The sequence below is a fragment of the Oenanthe melanoleuca genome, chromosome 20, assembly GCF_029582105.1.
Source record: "Oenanthe melanoleuca isolate GR-GAL-2019-014 chromosome 20, OMel1.0, whole genome shotgun sequence".
Taxonomy (NCBI): Eukaryota; Metazoa; Chordata; class Aves; order Passeriformes; family Muscicapidae; genus Oenanthe; species Oenanthe melanoleuca.
In genome coordinates, this window is record NC_079353.1 from 7029798 (window position 1) to 7052226 (window position 22429).

Below are 22429 nucleotides of genomic sequence, written 5' to 3' on the forward strand. Positions count from 1 at the left end.
TGATGGCTTTTGGGAAAGAAAAATGGTTTCTCCTTCTCTCTGCAGTGCTTGGTCTCCCAGGATACCCTGACCTGAAGAGCGGGAACACCACTCCAGGGAAACTGGGCCTGCTGCAGGAAGAGAGGGAGAGGTTTTCACCAAACCAAACCCTTTTCCCAGTTCAGCACCTGCCTTTGGAAGTGGCAGGTCTGCTATAAGGAAAAGATGAGCTGCCCTTGGTTCCAGTCTTGGCCTGAGCCATGCTCCTGTTCCCACCCAAAAACAATGTTTCTTTTGCAGAAAACGGAGAAGTTTTGACCATTCATGGATGCTTTTCCCTTCCTTACACCCAGAAAAGATTCAGAGAACAGCAGCAAAGGCCCATTACTTATTTAATCAAATATACCTGTTCAGAAAGGACACTCAGCTGGGACAATCCACAGCCAGTGGCTACCCCATGCCATCCCCCTGCCCCACACTGGGGCTTCATCTCTTTTAAAGCCTTTTTATTCCCTTAAACCCTCAAAACCAACCCCCCCAAATCCTGTACAACAGGAACCACACATTAGTGGGCCTAGAGGAACAGGGGTGTCACTGAGGTGAGTGAACACCTGAAAGTCAGGTGACAGTATCACCCATCCTTTCCCATTTTAAGTAAAATCACCAGGTCCTTGACTCCAAGATGAACCCATAGGATTTAATCCTTTAGAAGAAACAGCAACAAGCAAAGGAAACATCTTCTGATTTTTATTGATTGCACATGAAGGAACAGTGATGTCCCCAGAGCACCAAAGCACCTGAATGGGGCACAACCACCCCTCCTCCAAGTGGGAGGCAGCTGGAAACCAAGAGCTTCAGAAAATGACAGTAAAAGGGATAAGATTTATCCTGAATTAGATAAAAATGCAAGGAACTAATAATATTTCAGTTAACAACAATTTTTAAATAAGTCTACTTATGAATAAAGATGCAAGTAAGTTAAAAAGCTCTGTGAAATCTGAAAATGCAGGATTTCTAGGAAATAGAATTTCTTGCTGCAGCTTCTGGACTCATCTCTGGACTCTGGCCAGTGTAACCTCTGTCTACCTGAATACACCAAAGCAACACTGGAGACAGTGACCCTACTAGATATTAAAATATGAAATACTGAACATTCTTTGATAGAAACAATTTAAAATAGTACTTTTTTTTTCAGCTACAGAGAGTAAACAGATAACTCTTACTGATATTAGAGATTTAACAGAAACAAGCCTTGTCAAAAATAATTTAAGCTCCAAAGGTAGCTGCTGAGAAAGGGTTTGAAGAACTTTTATAAAAACACTTCAAGGATTTCTATAAAGTTCCTTTGAGGACTTTTCTAAAATCCTTCACAATGTAAATCTCTTATGTAGAATATATATTTTAGTGGTATTTTATTAACATATTATATAACTATCATATAACTCATCATGTAACTATAAATATTAATAATAAGCCCTGTAGTGATCACCTGGGGCAGGACCCCTGCACAAACCATTACTGAGTGGTGTAGAGGACAGGGAGCTCTGCTCATCTCCCACAGTTTGACAAGACATTCCATCCTTTTTCCAGGAAAACTATTTGCTGGAAAATGTAACCTAAGATGTATTTTGATCAATTTATCTGATCCTGTCAAACATGGGCCCAGCAGTGGCTGTGAGGTCAGCAAAGGGCTCGTGCTGCTGCAGCCTGAGGACCTGCTGCTTCTTCAGCACCAGAAAGGTGTAAAACATGGCTGCAGCTTCTTTCTGGCTCTTTCTCTGGCAGAGCTCCCGAAAACTGAAGGAACACACGCCTGATCTCTTCAGCTGCTGCATGAGGGAAATGAGAAATCAGTCAGGTCAGCTTCTCCACCAGTAAAACTGGAGCCCATGGAGTCCAAACAGAGGGCACTGCACAGAGGGAATATCTCTGCCTGAATGCCTCAGATGGGATCCAATCTCCATACAATCATGGAAGCACACACTGGTTTGGGTTGAAAGGGACCCAAAGACCATCTCATTCCCACACCCTGGATACCTTCAACTAGATGAGGTTGCTCCCAGCCCCATTCAACCTGGCCTTGAACACTTCCAGGCATGGGGAGTCCACAACCTCTCTGGCTATCTTTCACCTGTGTTTATAGAAGTGGCTCTTAACATTTAGTGCCATAATAGCATTGGTACTTATGTGTCCTACTAAAATCTACAATTCCACTGAATTCCATTACACCAGGAGCGCTTCCATCATGCTTTGTGATTGATAATAAATACCCTTTAGCAATTCTTTGGTTTCAGAGTTATCTCTTGTTTTTTAAAGGCTGTACTCAGGTGTAAATATTTATTTATTATTTGCACAGAACCTTTGAAATATGTTCCAAAAAAAGAGCATTCAGAAAATTCTAGTAATTCCAGCAGCTGTGGAAAAGAACACACATCAAGCACCCCAAATCCTGACTTTCCACAGAAATACTAAAAAAAAAAAAAAAGCACATCCTGCAAGTGAGAGGCAGAGACACAATGGACAGTAGAAGGAAGAGCTTTTCTAACATGATCCAGCTGAAATCAACACCAGCTTTTGGTATCTAGTAACAAAATCCAGCACTGGTACCTGTAAAGTTTTTTGTAACTGGAGACTTCTTCTGCGCCATCTTATTTCTTCACTGTCTTTCCTGGTTTGCTCCTTGAGAGGAAGTAAACAGAAGGTTAGTCAGGGTGTGTAAGAAGTCACACATCTTGAGAAAAAGGACAGAACAGGAAAAAGGACTGAAAATCCAGATGGAGCTCAGCATCTTGATGGCCAAACTCAAGGAATCTGGAGCCTCTGACACCTCTGTGCTCACACGAGGTTTTGTGAAACAAATGAAGGAATGGGACCTGCGTGCTCTGTGCTACAGAAACAGCTCAGGTGCAATGGGCCATGGACGTGGTCCCAGTGAGGTAATGCTCTGTGGGACTGGGATTCTGACAGGATTTGTACTGGCCAGGGGCTTAAAGAGATGTTCCAATATTTGGCTTGGGCTTAACCTCTGAAGTCTGCAGCTAACTGCCCTGGTTTCAGAATACCTGAGCATCTTCAGAGCCAGCAAGGTTGAAATAATTTACTCCCTGTGAGTTCATGATGCATTTTTTTTTTTTTTTTTTTTTTTTTTTTTTTAAGAAACATGGTTCTCCTTCTGAAATAAGCCAGGGCCATCATTTTAGGACACACACCTTTGGCACTTCCACCTGTGCTTCCAGCTGTGCTTCAGCTTCCTGGCCCAGGGAATTTTTTGAGCTCTCAGAAAAAGCTGTTCCATCCTCCTGTGCACATGAAAAAGACAATCACTAGGCCTGACCATTTATGCACACAGTGCAATTCTCATTACACAGTTCTGCTCAAAGAATTTATTGTAATGAAGTTTTTCAAAATAAGTTAATAGCTGCTATTTCTCCCATGTTTTTCCTGATACAGGGAAGTACCTTGCTGTAGGATTTATCCTATAGATGAATCGAAATCTATGGCCAGAGTTCAGGTATGGAGCACATATTTTCTGCTCCCATTAGCTCCAATTTCATCACTTTTTAACATTAATGAGCCTCATATTCTCCAAAGAATGCCCTTTAGCATAAGTGAAGATGGAAGAGATATTGCTTAAGTATTTCCTCAATATGGGACACAAAAGATAAGTTTTATCCTTTATAAAGATTATATTTGTCTCTTCAGTACAGTATTTCATATTTAATATTAAGCTCTCATTTATATGTAGTGATTAAACTGCAATCTATGCTGATTAATAAACATTTTAATTCATCATTCATTGTGGGAGTTTACCAAATTATAATTAAACTTTCATCACACAAGCTGCTTAATGCTCTCTTGACTGGCTTTTGCATTTTTCCAAACATTAGTAATTTCTTAACATGTTTTAAATGGAACCTTAGAAAAAAGTGGAACCAATAGACACATTTAGGTCTCTAAAACTGAGGAAAACTGCTCACTATAATTTCACCACAGTTGTCATTGGTTTCATTTCTGTCATTCTGTGATGTCAACATAAAGGAATCATTTCCAATTTTTCTCTCAGTCTCAGAATGAGCTGGCTCCTGCAGGTAACTTGGCTCTTCTACTGGCAGCCTCTCTGTATTAATAGAAAACCAGGGTTGAGGAGGCAGTTACTGTGAATCACTGTCCTTAAAAAAGTCCCACTGAAAACCAAAAATCACACCCAAGTTCAGAGTCTTTGAGAGGAAGAGCCAGCATATGCAAATACTGAAGAATCATCATTCTCCAATAGGAGCATGGAAGAAGAACCTTCCAAGGCAGGTTTGCCTTTTCTGGAAGTTGACCTTTATGGACTCAATGGAGGTGGGTTTGTTAAGTAATTTTTGAGGAAGGTTAGGTTTCCAGCAGAGCAAAGGAGTGCAAATGGATACATCCTTCTCAGAAGAACTAAAATGGAACACTTCTTCTTGCCTGATATTAACCAAACACACATTCCAGATACAAGTAGAACTATTTACATTAATTTGGAATTTTGGAGAGCAGTTTGATTAAGCTTAGAATAAGTGGAAAGCTTTTTTTATAATTATATAAAAAAAAAAGCCCACAAGAAATATTACCCAAATCTGCAGTTTCAGAGATACTTAGATAAATCAAAGATTAAACCAAAAATATCTCCTTATGCCGCAAGGAAGAAAATACTTTGATTTCATTTTTTAAGAAACAAAAGAACAGTAAAGTAGTAATTTATGGAATACTGCACACAAACACCTTTTGTGTCTCTCAAACATTATATAGAAAATATTTCCTAACAGCTAATTCTGCACAACAGAATTAAAATATTACCTGTAGTATCTTGCTCTTTTCTCATTTCTTTCATTTCAGACTTCCTCTGTATTCCATTTGCTCTCGTCTTAAATCTGTTAGTCTTGAAGCATTTTTCAAACAACTGAAAATAATTATTTTTTCTATGTTTGCTTTCAGAGTATCATGCCAGATTATTTGCAAACATCAACACAAAGATAAGAATATGAGCTGTATGTTAATGACTGCAACCCAGAATTTCAGTATTTGAATTAGGTCACTCTTAAAATCTGGTTATTATTTTTTGTTTTTAAGCAATAGCTTTCTGCAGCTCTGACATAATTCCATGAAAAAAATATGTTAGGAGGAGTTTGGACCATTTTTCTCGAAGCCAGCCAGTCAGTAAGGATGAAAGAAAGAAACATCTGCAGTTTTCATCCTCTTAAAGAGCAAGTTGTAATTCTGCAGCTGGACTCTAAGTGGTGAAGCTGCGCTTCTGCAGTGAACCCTTCCAAATCCATGAGCAATATCCTAATAATAATGTCTGATGTACCTTTAAAGTAAATATAAACAAAACGTTTCAAATTGAAGAGGAAATAAACCAGAAAACAGCACAACAAAGGATAGAGTATAAATGAAATGGACAGAAAAATAAAAAGTTGTGTCTCAGTGTGAGATCAGTCAGGTGCCAGTGTGTGAAATGAAATGAAATAGCAGCTCTTCTGTTCCTTTTGTAATTTTTCACTTGTTGGAGTGCAGGAGGTTAGGGCTGTGTCTCCACAGATAATGAAATATTAGTGCTGAATGTGCAAACCATGAGGTGTCCAGTTGACCTGTACTTCAGAGCAATGCTCAGTGCACACCTGCAGCCAGCTCTAAGCTCTGATCAATCAGAGTCTGCAAAGCCTCCCTCAGTCAGATCCCAGCTCTGCAACAATCCTGGCCCCACAAGGAGCTGATCTTTACCTTTAGCAGCTGAGCATGAATCACAGGCTGTGTAGGAAGAAACAAGAGTTTATCCACACCTCCCCACTCCTTCCACATCATGGTTTTCTTGGTTGGGGGAGCGAGGTCCAGTGTGGCCAGGAGGTCCGTGCAGTTGGTGAGCTGCTTGTAAATGGTCTGGCAGCTGAGCTCCTTCTCTGCATCCACCAGCAGCTTCCTCTTCCTTTGTTTTTTTTTCCTCTGGGTGACAGCTACATAAAGCAAGTATTAATAACAAGTCTTAAGGTCTATACCTAGGACATTAAGCACACAAAAAAACCCCAGTGAATCAACCTGACTGCCAACCTTCTGAACACTGCCTAGACTTGAAAATCAAAATACAAGTGCACAGGCCATTCCTTCAAAAGTTTCTATTAAGTTTTCACGCTTTTGTACTCTTTTGCTGGAAATTCCCTTATGTTTAATTGTGGAAGAAAAATTACTCTTTTAATAAGGAACTCAGAGAACTTAATGAGAACACATGATACAGCAACAAGACTGAATAAGCTGTCTTTAATCCATCAGGAAGTTAAGTGCTCCAGGAACTGCTGATGCACTCAAGACATTGCATTATCTCATAATTAATATCTGTATTTGTCAGTTTAATCCTTTAGCAATTTAATCATGATGGTAACACAAAAGAAAGACACAGATTAGTTACATATCCATAACTTCCTGGATATTACTTGGGCAGGCCAGAAAATTCCAATAATGTAAATACTGCTGTCAACATAAGCTTGTTTATTCATAAACAGCCACCAATGTGATAGTAGACATTTAGATTTCCTCTACAGAGGAAATGTAATACTTTTCACCTTGGATCTTGTTAAAAGTTCACAAACAAATGTTTTCCAAAGGCTTGCAAGTTTTAGGATTGTGATTTTAAATATAAAAGTCACAGATATGTCACTGGCAATTAAAGTTTTTCAGGTGAATCTTCAGCACCACTCCTGAGGCCAAGCTTGCAATGCTACCAGAGCTGAAGAGCAACAAAACTTGGTACATGGAAGAAACTGCAAGTAAAGATTTGGGCAGCTGAGATAAATTAACCTGACACTGGGTTAGTATAATATTTACTGAAAATGAAACTCTGACAGCTGGAGCAGATGAAATCTAAGGTGGTAATAATCTATATTGCAGGTATTTCCACTACTAAAAAGCAAACCAAACCTAGTTTAATGTGAACATTCATCAGAAACTGATCAACTTCTAACCTGTATCATCAACTGGCTCAAGCACAAATCCTTCTTCCTGGAACAAAAGGATTGTCTCATTCATTGAGTGGTTTGCATCCTTAATGGTGGTGTCTGCACAGTTGGACTCAACTGCAAAAAAATGCAGCAAATAACCCAAATTAAAAAAAAAAAAAAAAATACAATATGGACTAATTTCTCAATCACTCTACAGAGAATGATATCAGACAAAACCAGTGAGAAATAGGAAACTGTGGTTTTGTTTATTATCTCACTTACATCCACCAGTTCCTTCTCATGTGTGTGCCCTGAACACTTCCCTTCACTGATCCCAGAATGACCAGTCTATAGGAGAGATAGAAGAACTGATCTGGAGAAAAACTCACCCAAAAGAAAGTGTTTAGGGGCAAAAGTGTTTAGTTTCAATCACTACCTGTTTCTAGTTCCAGGCAAGTGCATGGCAGTTTTCTGTCAACAGAAAGGGAACAAGTAGCACCAGCAATAGAGCAAGGAGAGGCAAGGGCCACTCTATCCCTTTAAAGCTGTTCTAGAATTCTCTGTTTTAAACTAACAGTCTGATGGGGGAGTAAGGATTTAAGATAGCAAAAATTTCTCAGAAATAGTTATCAAAGCTTAATTTCTTTCATCGATATCAAAAGAAGATTAACACCTTTATGAGCTACTTAAGTGTCATTTGTGGTAGAAATATGAAGGCAGAAATAGAAGCACAGAATTTTTTCTGTTGGGAAGACCTTTTAAGCTCTCACTAGGAAAGTTCACTGTTACAGGGCAGCCTTTTTTTGGGTTTCTTTCCCCTTCAAAAGGGATATCATGCTGTGAGCAGCAGGGTGGACCAACAGCATATTCAACAGGATGTCACATGAAGGTTTTTCCAAGCAATGTCAAGTTACAAATTTGGAATCCCTGAATCAAATAAAATTATCCTAAAATGGTGGATGAAGCAGTTTAGGGGGAAAAAAAAAGTAAAGTAAATGAAGAAAGGAAGAAGGCATAAGTACACTACAAAAAGCTGAATGTGACTGACATCAGGCATTAACACAGGAACAGAGGGTTTATGTGAGATGGAGCAGACACTGCAAACTCACTGGCTGTGCTGTTCTCTGGCAGATCTTGTGACAAAGGACGTGCTTCCTCCACATCAAGAATGTCTTTATCTAGGACATTTTGCTCATCCCTCAACAGGATTTCTTAAATGCAAAACACATAGTTTTAATCATCCTAAGCCTTAATAGTCATGAAATAGCCTGATACAGCCTAGCCTGACAGTTAGTCAAGGTTAATACTCTGCAAAGAAAGCAAGCTCAGCTTCTGCAGAGGCCGTCAGTGGTACGGCTGTCTGCAACAGCACACAAAGGAGTGGATTAGTCCCAAGTTTGAGATTTCCACCTTTTTTATGGCCAAATTATGGCCTTGACAGTGTTAACAGGTATCAATATGTAAGGTTTACATAAATACTCTAAGCCATAATGATGTAGAAGCTATTTTGTTGCCTTACAACAGTAAGGATAAAAATGCAGCATCATTTCACCTTTGAAAACAGAAATTATGCAATATAGCCTTTAAACCAATTTGACTAGGCAGTGTCTAAGTGACCATAGATTTAGTGAAAAAAATATGTATAAAAACAAAAAATAACATAGAATTTATGTTTGACAACAATAGCTTTGATGCTGTCTTGACTGTTTTCGTGTAAGAATAAAAACATTTGGAAAGGAACTGATTCTGTTTGCCCGTGGCAAATCCTACCAATCATATCTATTGCATCCTCCTCATCCCCAAAATTGTCATTCTGGAAGGAATAAACATCTTCATGCAGCACAGATTTGTCTTCACTGGTGCTGGTTGAGTTGGGATCAGCCACCAGACTGTTACTGCTCGACAGGACACTGCCCTCAAAGAAGCTCTGTCTCCTCAGTGCAGCTGCTTCTTCATCTTAGGGAACACACAATTTCTGATCACTCATCTGCCTGAGTTTTGGAAACCCAGATTTATTAATTTCCTAATTTTTCAAGTAATTTGTAAAAGATAGCAAGACATCCCATACCTCAAATAGAATAAACAATAAACAGTGTTATCTAATTCAGTAAAAGAGGAAATGTTTGGTTTGGTTCTCAGTCTCTGACACCAGATTATATTGCTTACACAGAATTTTAAACCTGAGACAGTATGATAGGCCCATCAGCAAAAGCATGAAACAAATGCACCTTTAATAATAGTTTTTTCACATGTGGAAAGGCCTCATATAAAGGTTTCACATAAAACACACTTCCCCTTATGAAATATTTCCACTTTCTCAACTTCTCTCACCGAAGTTTCTATCACAGAGAAGTATACTGCTGTCATAATCCTCTGTAAGTGTGATTTCTTCAGGTTTGCTCTGATTCAAGGAAAAATGTTCAGCAACATCAATGGCCCTGATGAGAAAAATATTATAAAAATATAGGATGAACTGAAACTCATTGAGCATTCAGCTGGAATGTGAAAACTAGTTTCTACACAGCTTTCACTCCTGGAATTTTATCACAAGCTCCCGTATTTCTCCAGTCTCTTTTACCAGTAAACTTGGGCTTTTGTGATTTTGCTTCCATCTAAGCCCTGGTATTTACCAGACCCTTGTCAGAAAGCAACTAAGTAGTGAAACATCTTTTAAATCAAATGACACAAGTCTTTGGGCAGGCAGAAGAGGCTCCTTTACAGAGTAAGCACACTGAGGCACTTGAATAAAGTGTATTATATTGCAGCTGTACTTACAAAATAATAAACCCCTACTGATCCCATCAAACCATATTTATGAGGAGGTACAGAGCAACCCTCGGTGGAAATCTCTTGTCCTGGACCTTCGGGGCATCAGAGCCATCAGAAACATGACTTAGTCTCTTGCTTTTTATCAGTTTTCTACATTAATGATGCTTTGTGAAAAAAAAAAGCCTAAGAAATATGCTGGCTTTTTCTCAGGAGCCAGGCTGACTTTTGCTGATAAAACACCCCAGCCCCAGAGAGCAGTGGAGCAGAAACAAAGTTGCCCAGTGGAACAGTGCAACACTGTGTGGTTACTGGCCGTATCTTTCAGGATTAATACTAATTTTTGTCTCTTCTCTTGAGGTTCAGAAAGCTGTTTGCATCCTTCACTCAGATAATTTTAAATCCTGAAGTCTAAGTTCAAGACATTATTTCATTGTGAAGGTCTGTTGATTAAAGGAAAACTACCAAAGCACAACGTCTGCGGCTGTAGCCTTGTAGATTTCAGAATTTAGGAGAATTCAGTTATTAAATTGAAACAACCACATCTGAGTCTCGACCAGACAACAGCAAGTATACTTTTACTTCTGAAAATACTAAAAGAATGAATAAAAACTAGGGAAGTATTTACTTTACATCTGGTAGTGGTGCTTCAAAATCATGAAATTCTTCAGGTAACGTAATGGACTGATAAGCAGCCTCAAAGTTCTCTGCTGGAAGGTCAAGAAGCCCTGAAATAAACAGACAACATAACAAAATAAGTATCAATAAAATAAAATAAGTGTTCTCTCCCAAGTAGGTATAATAAGCCCATAAACCTGTCAGGAGAGGCTACTGCCATTCTAAATCACAGATGGGTAAAGCTTAGGCACCCAAAAGTGGAATTGCAGTTTCCATGTCCTTAAGATGATCTATTTTTTACAGACAGATACAAAAGAGTCTGCTGTAACAGGACCTGAAATATGTAAATACTTGTGTTGGTGAACAGCTGCTTTAAGTCCCTGGAAGGTTCTCCCAGCTGACGTTTAGCCCAGAGTCTTTTCCTTTCCTCTGCTCTGTCTCTATAACACTGCTCTCCAGCACTAAATAATTATGTACTCAGACTGAAATTACTTGGGAATCAGAGAACCCTGGAAAAATTTGAGGAGGGATTTCTCAAGATCATCCAACCCAACCTTTTGCTCAGAACAGTGTCAATTTCAAAGTCAGATCACTTTTGACTATTTCTGTTGATGGTCATTTCACAGCATCCCTGAACAGCCTCTTTCAGCATTTTACCACTTCTGCTGAGATTCTTCTCCTCCCCTTCTATTTAGGTAAAGTCTCTGTTGCTGCAGTGGTAACTGCTATGTATTTTTGAGCTGTATGGTGCTCTCCAAGTTGCAATAGCATCAATTTCCAAAATAGCCACAAGTTGTGGCCGGCAGATTTCTGTTGGATATTTAAGGAAAATTTCTTCACTAAAAGGGTTTTCAAGCCCTGGCACAGGCTGCCCAGGATAGTGCTGGAGTCACTATCCTTGAAGGGATTTGAAAGACACGTGGTATTTGGGGACATGGCTTAGTGGTGACCTTGGCAGTGCTGGGTGAACAGTTGGACTGGGTTTTGGAGGGCTTTTCCAGCCTAAACGACTCTGTGATTCTATAATTCTGTGATCATATCCTTCAGAATAATGCAGAGTAATTATTCACTATTTTGCAAACAGACCAGGTCACAAAACACATTAAAACTGGCAATATACACTGGTGTTCTCAGGCTTTTTTTTAGACAACAGTGCCTCCTATTTATTGCCCAAGCATGACAAACACAGAGCCTGTTGGAAAAGGCTCCAGTCATCTCAGCTCCCTTCTCCCTGTCTACATGGCTAGAGCTCAGAACACACTGTCAGGTCTGGCACTGACACTGTTAGACATGTTGTTGGGGTCATCGGAAATTAAAATTAATTATCTAGCAATGGAGGCTGAACTCAAGCATCTTCTTGTAAACCCACTTAAGATACTGCTTCTGTTAAGGGAGTCAAAGACCTCAAATGGCACTAAATTAAGCAAGACTAAACACCAGCAGAAGGCACCAGTATGTCCAGTTTCCTTTGGGGTCAGTAATGTGTATATAATGGAAATATCCAAAAATTAACTTTTAAAATGAGAGCTGTACAGAACACAGATGAAAAAATGCAGAATTTTGTGTATACCTGGGCGAAAGGCTGTCTTCATTTTGGTCAGAGCTTCACTGCAGTCTGCCAAGAGGTACTTTGCTTTCCTGTGGTAAATCCGCACCACCCCCAGGAGTAAGTGTCCAGAGGTTCGCAGAGCTATAGCTAACTGTGAGAATTTAAAATTAAAAAAAAAAAAATTAAAAAGTTGTTCAGGAGTTAGTATTTTTTGCAAAAACATTAAAATATTACACAGAAGTAATAGAGCTCTCTACAAGAGACCAACACCTCCTCCCCAGGAGATCCCTCCTCATGCCACAGCCTACCTTTGGCGAGAGGATTTTTTGTACGGTGGCCTCTAAATTGCACTCAAAGATATGTGCCTTGGTGAGCTTCTTCTCCCAGTGGGCAGCCAGCCAGATTTTGGCCAGTGGCCCCCGCTTGCTGATAAGCAAATGGACGTAGAACATGGTGCCTGGCCAAAGGTCTCAGGGAAGCCCCGACAAAATTCCCTGAGCTCTTCCCCTTGCAAGAGGAGATGGGTCCTGGGGCACCAAGTGGGATTCGGGATTTAGTGGAATCTGAGTGAATGGGGTGCTATGGGGAAGGGGGAATTTAGTGGGATCTGAGGGGATGGGGGGACACAACCAGACAATAAAGGGGATGAGAGGATTTATGGGATCTGAGGAGACAGGGCACCCAGGCAGATATGGAGGGGATGTGTGGATTTAGTGGGATCCAGAAGGGCTGGGATCACCCATCTGGGTGCTGACAGGATGAGGAGAACCCCGAGAGCACTGAGGGAATGAAAGGATTTAGCAGGACCCTCAGAGGGCAGGGGGGTATTTGGCGGGATCCTTAGGGGATGAGTCAGGCTGGATTTAGTGGTGCCTGAGGGGACAGGGGGATCCAGCAGGACCTGAGGGGATGGGGTGCCTAAGACGCCGAGGGGCCCTGGGGATTTAGTGAGATCTGAGGGGACGGGGGCCTGAGCAATGCCCGGAGGGGCGTGCTGGATTTAGCGGGATCCTGAGGGACGGACGGGCACAGCCGGCCGCCGAGGGGCCGCGGGGGGATGAGAAGCCCCGCGGGGCTCTCGGGGATGGAGGGGGATTAGGCGGCGCTGAGGGGCTCGGTGGGGCGGGCGCACCCTCCTGAGGCCTCGGCCGAGCGCGGGAGGCGCCGCGCGGGCCCAGGCCGGGCCTGCCCTCGGAGCCTCCGCCGCAGCCACGGAGCCCTCGGCAGGGACCTGCCTCCTGAAATGGGTCCCTGCTCCTTCCTGCGTTCACCGGCAGTACCCGCATGTGCCCGGGAGTGCGGTGCCGCACCCCTCATTTAACGTTCATGAGCGTGGAGAGCAATCTCACTCTCCCCCATCCATCTGTCCTCCTCCCTCTCCTCTCTTCCTTCGTCAGGAAAATTAACCCACGAACACCAGAGGTTTATGTCCAAAAAGGAGACAGAGGAGTCATTTTTGCTTTATTCGAATAAAGGGAGAGGCCATGGGGCATTCCCCTGGGATTTCTGGAATTTTTGGAGGACGCAGCCTCCTTTTATCCTATTTTCCCGGTCGCTTTTCCCTCTCTCTTTCCCCATTGGCTGGGGTACTCGAGAGGCACAGACTTCCCGGAACGCCTGACAACTGAGATTCCCCTCTAATGTATAACCCTCCCTTTTTATTTTTAATTCTTATACAATTCATAGCTTTTCCCCATTGCTTCTTCCATCTTCAAATATCTAATTTCATTTATCAGCGAACCTACAATTTGTTTGTAAAGGCAAATATCTTTTCCCATTCATCAATCAGTGGAATCCATCCCATTGTTTCTTTTATCTCTCAGTGCTAACCTTATCTACCAGCAGACCCGCAGCTTATTTGTAAAGACAAATCCGACATTCCTCTCACTCTCATCTCCTTATCTTCCCTTTCCCTGCTTCTTCTTCCCCTCCTCCTCCCAACGCGTTTCACCCTTGACATTCTAAAAGCCCGTTTGCAGACACCGCCCCATCTCTTTCTCTGCAGGTGAGCAGCTTCTGCGTGGCTCCAGACACGTCTGATAAAATTCCCCTGGTGAAGGAAATTCGCAGAAGAAAAACCAAACCAAACAAAAAAAAAAACAAAAAAACAAAAAAAAAAAAACAAAAAAAACCCCACAAAAAACCACAAACCAAACCAAACCAACAAACAAACAAAACAAAACCAAAAAACACAAAAAATCAAACAACACAAAAACCCCCACAAAACAAAACAAAACAAACCCAAACAAAAAAACAACAAAAAACCAAAGCCTCAGGTCGGACCTCTGTGCAGAGGGGGAAGGCAAAAGGTTTACAGCCATCCCTCTGTGTCAGCTCTAGCCACCCCTGAGAGAAGACAGTATTTTTGCACACTTTGGTGTCAGCAGCCAGGAAAAAAATAGTTTGTCACCCTCTGGTTCGTGCTTTCCATGCTTTATATTCAGGCAGAACACAGCGAGGCTCCCGTTGCTCCCAGGCACAGCCCGGAGCATCAGCTGTTGCCATATCACAAGGCACCTGTGGTTTTCCCTGTCTCCCTGGTGTTAGCTGAAGATAAAGAGATCTTAATTATCACCAGGAAAGTGCTGAACCTCATCCCAGTGCGGCTGTACAGCTGGCTGTAGTGGCAAACAGGGCTCCATCCCTCCAGCTGTCTTTAGGCTGGGGCTTAGACATTTGGGGAAGGAAAGGGATTTTTGCTATAAACCATCCTTGGAGTGGTGTATCCCCAACGGGGACTTGCAGGAACCTCCCACGAGCCCCAGAGCAGGTATCCACTGCTCTTCCAGGGCACCAAACCTATCTGGGAACTCCATGCCCATAGAGGGGAATCACCCTCACTGATGCCCACTGTCTACTCCAGCCATCCCCAGCACCAAGGCTGATGTCCTGCCCTGCCTGCCTTGCTGGTGGCAACAGTTCCCCAGAGCTGTTTGCTGGATCAGATATACCCCCATCCGTGGGGAGCACTGGGATGTTGTGTTTGGGGGACAAGGGACTGGCAGTGACAGGTAGGGAGGCTGTGATGTGCTGGGAACCTTTGGTCCTCCCAAACTGCTGGATCTCTCGGTAATGTAGAGCCAGCTTCTGAATTGCCTGGCTGCTTATTTCCTGACCTCTGAGTCACCTTGAGCCGTGCTGGCTGCGTGCGCTCACTCTGCCATGGGATGCTGTGAATGCTAAGGAGGCAGGAATGAAACTTCACCTCAGTGGTGAGGCTGGATAGGCGTCAGCACTGCCAGGGCACCAGACAGCTGTGCACTCCCCAAAATTAGGCTGTGTTGCACAGGGCTGTGTTAGGAAACAAAGCCAGGTCCACAGCCTGTCTAGCTCCATCACATTCCTTCTCCTGCTGTCCTCTTCTGCCTGCCTGAGGCTCCCATTTGCTGTCCCTCTCATCCATGTTCAATCATTTTGTCTGAGGAGTGATATGTTCGCATCCCAGGTTCCCCGTCTGGCTCCTTCACCCTATTCCATCTCCCAGACTTCTTCCCTCCCTCCTCTTTCCTTTTCTTTCCAAGTCGTCTGTCTCTCCCCTCCAGCACTCCTGCAGTTTTATTGTGAATTTTGGCAGTGCTCCCTCTGACCTTGGCTGTCTCCCTCCTCTCTTTGCTCCTGCACTGGCAGCATAGATCTTGGCTGTCTCAGTCTCTCCTCCTCTCCCTAAGTGCCAGCACCTTGGGCATGGAGTGGCCTTTCCCAGTCCTCATGCTCAGCCACTCAGGATCAGACTGGGGAAGGTTTCTGGGCGACCCGAGGTCCCTTCAAAGGCTTGGGGTCCCCTCCAGCTCCCATCCAGCAATGGCAGCGGGATCCTGGAGCAGCACAGTGCAAGCAGGATGCATCCCTCCACCTCACCCATCATAGGCTGATGCATTGCTGTGGGATTGGGGTGCAGGAGCAGCCCCCCAGGCAGCATGGATCCCTGACCCCATGCAGGCTCAGCCCTGTCCCTGTATGAAGGTAGGTGGGAGGCACAACACGAGTGCTTCTGCTTCTGGCCCACAAATCCCCATCCTGGCCGGGCTCCTGGCCTTGGCATCCCTGGGTGCACAGGCAGCCACAGGGCCTGAGTGCTCCAGAACAGAGTGCTTGACCACAGCTCTGCTCAGGAGCAAACTGGTGGCAGTTCTGTCTTCCCAGGGAATTTGGTGATGGTGAGGCAGCAGATCTGCCCATCTGTTCACAGTGATATGCCTGCCTGCTCCAAATCCATCTTTTCCTGCTGATTTGGGACAATCTGTGTCCCATGACCTACTTGTCTCCAAGCATCTCCTGCCTTCCTGCAGAGTGGGTTGGTACTAAAGCCTCTCTAAATGTAGTTAATGTGTCAGGAGGCACTTACATTTATATTTAATTCTGCTTCTTTCTCGGCCCACTTCTGGCTGCATCTCTGGGGACACTGTGCTGGGAAGCCTCTGTGTTTCATAGAGTCACGGAATGGTTTGAGTTGGAAGACACCTTACAGATCATCTCATTCCAATGGCAGGTCCATGCCCCTACTGCAGCTCAGAGACTGGAGGTGCCATGTGTTGGTCTAGAGGGTTCCAGTCACCATCATGGATAGACACTGAGCCTGGATTGTGTTGCACCTGTGCAGCCCTCAGAAAATGCCACACTCTTTATTTGTGTGGCATACCCTAAAACTGTCTGAGCCTTTTTTATCTGTTTTAGCTGTATCTGACAGAGACTTCAGAGAAAATCCCTGCCCTGTCATGACACAGGTGGAAAGAGACTCCCATCTGACATCTCCACACCGAGCAGTGCCCAGACACTATGGGTAATACAGAGCCCAGTGTAGCTGCAGAGGAAAGCACTGTGTACAGGGAAAGGACTTGCAGAGGACAGGGTGCAGGGCACAAGGGGCATCCCCGAAGCCCCAGCACTGAGCTCACCCAGCGCCCACAGCACTGGGTGTGCTTGTGGAGATGCTGGAAGCAAGTGGAAGTGTTGAAGGGAACAGCAATGTGATGGACAAATCTTCCCGGCAGCTGTCAGCAGCCCACCTGCTATTGCTTGGGATTTACATCCACATCTCCAGGCACTGCTCCAAATGTGGAAATAGACCACGTCGTATTAACAAACGAGGGAAAGTGTGTGGCTGCCAGCAGGTCGCTGCTAGGGCATGTGCCTGGGTCTGGTGCCAGGTCAGGGAGAAGAAGAGTGCAGGCACTGACATGAATGCTCTGAGAAAAATGGAATAAATAACATGTGTGTGTGTCTGAAGGGGGGGCATTATGACATGGGACTGCAGTGGGATTGTGATGGGGCCAGAGGCTTCTCTGTCCCAGGCTGGGGCATATCATGCCTGGCCCAAACCCAGGTCAACCCCCACTTTCCCCAGGAATTTGGGGATAGGCTGGGCAACGTCCATATGGGACCTCTCTCTACTGTCTTTGGGGCTGGGGAGGCTCATGATGCAGCCCCAGTGTCCCCAGCCCAGCTCTGCCTCGGGTCCCTCAGGGGACTGCTGGTTTAGGGAGGCACATCCTCCAGGCAGACCCCACACAAAACCCACCGTGCTGCTTGTCCTCTCCAAAGCCCCTCCCCACGCAGCCCCCGGGGTGCCCACGGAGGGTCCCGGGGCTGTCGAGGGGGGTGCACAGAGGGGTCCCTGTTGCACAGGGTATGTGCACAGCAGGTGCCGGTAATGCACCAGGGCGTGTGCATGTGAGTGCATGTGTGTGCCCCCCGTACGTGTGTGTGTGTGCGTGTGCGTGCAGCGGCCGTGCGCGACCGCAGCTCGGGGCACCCACTGCCCGCCCCGCGGCGGCACCGGCACCGGCACCTGGCCGGGGAGCCGGGGAGGCGGCCGGGGTAGACAGTCCAGCGCGGGGGACCGGGAGACGAAACGGGGCAGCTCGGTGCGGGCATCGGCGGGGCGGGCAGACCGAGCGGAGAAGCGGGAGCGGAGCCCGGTGCACGGGGCCACAGCCCGGTGCGGAAGCGGGAAACCGGAGGGCAGAGCCGGCGGGAAAAGAGGGTCCGGTGAGGGGCGGTTCAGTGGAGTCACAGGGGACACAGGTCCCAACAGGGGGTTTCAGAGGATTCGGGAGGGTGGGTCGCGCAGTGAGAGTCTGGTTTTGGAAACGGGAGAATCAGGTGGGACGACCCGGTTCGGAGAGGCAGGTGCCGGGTTCAGGGAAGAGAGCAGCCCGGTCTGGGGGTCGGCTCCAGGGAAGGGGGACAGTCCGGGCGGGGTCTCAGCTCCGAAGGTAGCCCGGTTCGGCTAAGCGGGATCCCTGGAGGATCAGCCCGGTTCGGAGACCTGCGGGGTGGGGTTGGCATCCCGGTCAGGCTAAGAGACTCCGGGGAGGGGAAGCATCTCGCCTGCGGGGTTCGGCTCTGGTTTGGGGAAGCATCCCGGTTCGGGGACCCGTCTCCGACCCAGAGGAGCATCCCATCCCGGTTCGACCGCTCACCTTCGGCCGCGCAGGCCGGCGGCGGTTCCATGGCGTCTCCGCGGGCGGCGGAGCTGCGGAGCCCGGACGAGGCGGCGGCCGCGGGTGCGGGGGCCGGTGCGGGTGCGGTTGCGGGGGGGCCGGTGCCGGCGGGCCCGGGGCTGGCGCTGGCGCTGGGCTGCGCCCTGGGCGGCGCGGCGCTGGTGGTGCTGGCGGGGGCCGTTCCGCGGGCGGCGCGGCCCGATCCCGCCGTGCCGGCGCGGCAGATGGAGCGGCTGGAGGCTCGGGCAGCGCGGCTCCGCGCCCGACTCGACCGCTGCACCGTGGCTGGGCTGGCGCTGCTGGCCCTGGGCGGGCTCCTGCTCGCCGCCCTGCTTCTGGCCGCCGCCGCCGCCCGCCGGCGCGCCCGTGCCGCCCGCCGCACCGGGGGCACCTACGGCTCGGTACGGCTGCGGCTGCGGAGGGTATCGGCGGAGGGGACGCGGGCGCTGCTCGAGAGCCAGCTGAGCCCCCCACCCCAGCCCCCCGAGGGGCCCGGCTCCTAGCCGTGTGCACTCCAGGAACGCCCCGCCGCTGGCAGAAACGGGATCCCCTTGCTGCACTCCAACACCGATACCATTGGGTGAAACTTCGCCTACGACAGCCTTCAGCCACAATTCTCACCTCCTTGAACCCTTCCTGATTGGTGCTCTGGCCCAACAGCACCGGACTGATGAGACTTTGGGGTACTCCACCAGACTGCATGGCCCTGGCCTGAGCTGTTCTGCACCACCAGCACTGGGACAGCATGGCCTTGGGACCTCCTGTCACCTCCCCAGCACCTTCCTGGATGGGATCCTGCCACCAACATCATGGCAGTGGCACAATGAAGGCAGCCTTGGGATTTCTCTGCCATAGTTGGTTGCAGCCTGGGCTGGATGTGAGGCTGAGCTCCTTCGCACAGCCAAGACCTGACTGGTCTTCCTGACAGATTCATTTCTGCCATCAGTGACCATTTTTAGCAATAGTTTCCCGTAAAACTCTGGCACAGAGCTGGTGCTTGCACTGCTTTGGGCAGAAGAGGAAGCAGCAAGCATGCCCACCACCCATGGGGTGGGGTCCAGCCCCTGCCATCCCCCAGCCCTCACACCCCACCAGCTCCATTCTGCACAGCAGGATGAAGGCCAGGACACATGCCTGCACCGTGTGAAGAATCCCACTACCACCAGCAGCCCTGGAAAGGCCTCTTCAAAAATCGTGGTGCTCTGTACAGAAGAGAGTGGGTGATTCTCAGTGCCTCAAGGTGACATGGTGGCTATGTTCCATGCTGGCCTGGCAGTGCTGCTGCTGGGGTGTCCCCACACCGGCCTTTCTGCTTATTCAAGGACCATTATCTGTGGCGTGAAGGCAAGATTGCATCTCGGGAATTAAACATGAAGCATCATTAAAGCACAATATTCTGTGGAAAGAGAAATGGGTATGAACAATTTGCTGGAAAAGGAAAATAATTGTGCCACTGGAAAATGCAGACCCACAAAAGGTGCTGTTTATCATGAACTGCCACCAGTTTTCAATCCATCCTATAAGCTACCCACTTCAGACATTCTCAGGCAGGGACAAATCCCTCCAGACAGCCTGACACAAAGAAAAGTGATTTTTACGTCTGGTTGCCTGGGTAGGGTTTTATTCCAGAGCTTCCAGTGTCTCCTCGTATGCTGGAAATGGTGTCCTCTGCCCTGTGTTTCTATATAATGCTTTACAGATTATTCTTCCTGCTGCTTTGAAGGGCCACATGCTTCTCTCCCTGTCACCACATCACTAGCCACGCTCTGTATTTTTTGTAGGATTCCAGGAAACAACCTTGAATCACCTCATACCTGCAATCCTGGTACCCAAGCACCTTTCCTTGAGATGAAATCACACTTGGAGTGAAATGGGTGGCTGAGCCCCAGACAAGTATCACCTGTCCCCAACAGCCCTGGGACAAATGGCTTTAATCAGAGCCTGAGGGGCCAAATGAGGGATCCAAGGAGAACAGAGGGAGCAAATGTCATTGTGGCTGTCTCCGAGGGGCCCTAGGGTGGAGGACGGGGTGATGCCATGGGAGGGAGGGAAGAGAGGGAAGGAAAGGAAAGAAGAGAAGAAGAGGAGAAAGGGGGAGCTCTGAGTCTTCCCAAGCAAGGCTCTGCCCTGAGAAGGCAGATGTTCCTCCTGCAACTCAGAGCTTGCCCTGCATTTCTGGATTAGAAAAATAAACCCGTTAGATGGAAAAATCATCCTCATCCCTTTTTTGTTGCTTTAAATAAGATGGAAGAAGTGTTTTCAGGATGAAAAGCTGAGCCTGGTGAAGGTTACAGCTGCTAAACACCTGTTGTATGTGAGCACAAGAAATACTCCCATGGATTAGGGCACGAGGCTGCTCAAGAAACTGTGGGACGGGGGTATTACTGCTTTGTCAGCATGTTGCTGGACTGTGCCTTGAGTCCTTGCAGGACTGGGGGGAAGCCTCTACATGGAGAGAGAGATATTTACAGTGAACAAACTGTGTCAGGGAAGGAGCACCATTAAAGAACTCCAGGGCTGGGATGTAATGCTACACACAACCTCCCCTGGGCTGAGGTGTAGGGTGGCTGTGGCAGAGAGACATGGAGCTGTCAGACCTGGCTGTCCCTTCATCACTCTGGCAGGCGCTGGGAAAGAGGCACCAGCATGTGATGCTTAATGTGCAGAGGAGTAGTAGGAAGCAATCCAAAATATTCCAGAGTGCTGAGAAAAATCTGGCTGGGAAAGGTTGATGCTGTGCAGCCTGAGCGGAATGAGGGTCAATGGCTCTCCGGTCCCCCAGTGCTGGTGGTTTGGGGGTGTCTTTCTTTGTGCCAGGGTTGAGCAAAGCAAGCAGCAAGGGCCCAGTGTGCCTTCCCCAGTTCCACATAACGGGGGCTGCTTTGTTTTCCTGCTGGGCCACACACACGGCTTCCCTGTACCCAGGATCCAAGGGATGTAGCACCGGCTGCAGGGTAATTAGTGACGCCGGGGGGTTCTGCCATCCCATCGGGAGCGTGCAGGCAGGTGCTGTGAGCTGGGCGGGCTGGCAGATGGCCTGAAGGACTCTCTGGGGATCCTGAGCCATTACCAATAATCCAGTGCCTCTCTTCAAACGAGTAGTGGAAGTGCTGCTGCTGGAGGAGGGAGGCTGAGCCTGTGCCAAGACCGCACACCCAGCCCCAGCCACTCCTCACAGCCTCCCCATAAAAATTAACGTGGGGACTGTTACTGTGCTCCCGTGCATGTTAATGTTTCCTGTCGCTTAGGGCAGAAACAGCAGTGCTGGGGACAGGGACACATCGCTGGGAGCCTGAACCGTCCCTCCTGCTGAAGGGAGACCAGGCCCTTGCAGCCACTGTGGAACAAACCTGCAATGGGGGCAGCTGCCCCCCAGCCATTCTCAGGGAATGGGGTTTGTGCTGGCCAAAAGCCCTAGAGATGGAATAAGGAATGTGCTTGGGATCACGGGTCCTTAGGATCCACCTCTGCCATGCTCCAGCTCCTTTGGTGGCACCCAAGCCAGCTCTGGGGACAGTCTCCTGTTCCCATTGTCCTGTGACATGGAGAGAGGATCCTTGCCTCCTTTTACCCATCCTTTGTGGAGAGACGATGGCTCAGCCCTGGGAGCCCAGAGGCTCAGGCACAGGCCTGCAGCAGACACTTGTCCCCTTTGGAACCCAGTCCCCTCCTCTGCCACCTGTTTCCCAGCTGCACAGCACCAAGGACCCGCCGGGGCCGGGCGCTGCAGACAAAAGCCAATTGCTCGCCCTGCCGCAGCCTCTCCCCGCGCTGACTCTCTTTAATTAGCCCCATCAAAGCCGGCTGCGCCTCTCCCTCCTGGTAGGTCGCAGAACATGATTAATACAGGCACAGAAAACAGCCGCCCCCCCTTCCCCCCCCGCAGACACAGCCTTTCGATGAGGCTAAAGCTGTTTCCTCTCCCCCATCCAGTCTCTCAACCCCAGCAGCGAGGTTGGGAGCTTCTTTCTTCTGGAAGGAAGCTGTGGATAGGCACAGGGGGAACAAAGCAAGGGCCTCACGGAGCCCTGGGTCTCTCTCCATCCTTTCCATGCTGCTCTGCTCATGGGCTTTGCCCACAGCCCACCCGTGGGTCTGCAGCTGGGACTTCCCCTGAA

General features: G+C 47.4%; 1 protein-coding gene across 1 annotated transcript; it reads right to left on the minus strand.

Annotated features, from left to right (window-relative positions):
* Nucleotides 1-711: 711 nt before the first annotated feature.
* Nucleotides 712-13081, minus strand: RAD21L1 (RAD21 cohesin complex component like 1). The gene is made up of 13 exons (XM_056507503.1): nt 12177-13081; nt 11890-12019; nt 10330-10429; nt 9267-9373; nt 8706-8891; nt 8045-8146; nt 6960-7070; nt 5728-5957; nt 4804-4906; nt 3957-4096; nt 3189-3278; nt 2587-2658; nt 712-1808 (listed from the first exon to the last, which is right to left on the minus strand). The coding sequence occupies exons 1-13, from the start codon at nt 12318-12320 to the stop codon at nt 1617-1619; spliced, it is 1707 nt and encodes a 568-aa protein (XP_056363478.1). The 5' UTR covers nt 12321-13081; the 3' UTR covers nt 712-1616.
* Nucleotides 13082-22429: the final 9348 nt, after the last annotated feature.

Bases quoted from the DNA above. Each gene is read 5' to 3' on its own strand.
- RAD21L1 (XM_056507503.1), bottom strand. From the start codon at position 12,320: ATGTTCTACGTCCATTTGCTTATCAGCAAGCGGGGGCCACTGGCCAAA. The intron at 12,020-12,176 runs GTAGGCTGTGGC...AAATTCTCACAG, and splicing joins AAAAAATCCTCTCGCCAAAG to TTAGCTATAGCTCTGCGAAC. The intron at 4,907-5,727 runs GTAAAGATCAGC...AATTATTTTCAG, and splicing joins TTCATGCTCAGCTGCTAAAG to TTGTTTGAAAAATGCTTCAA.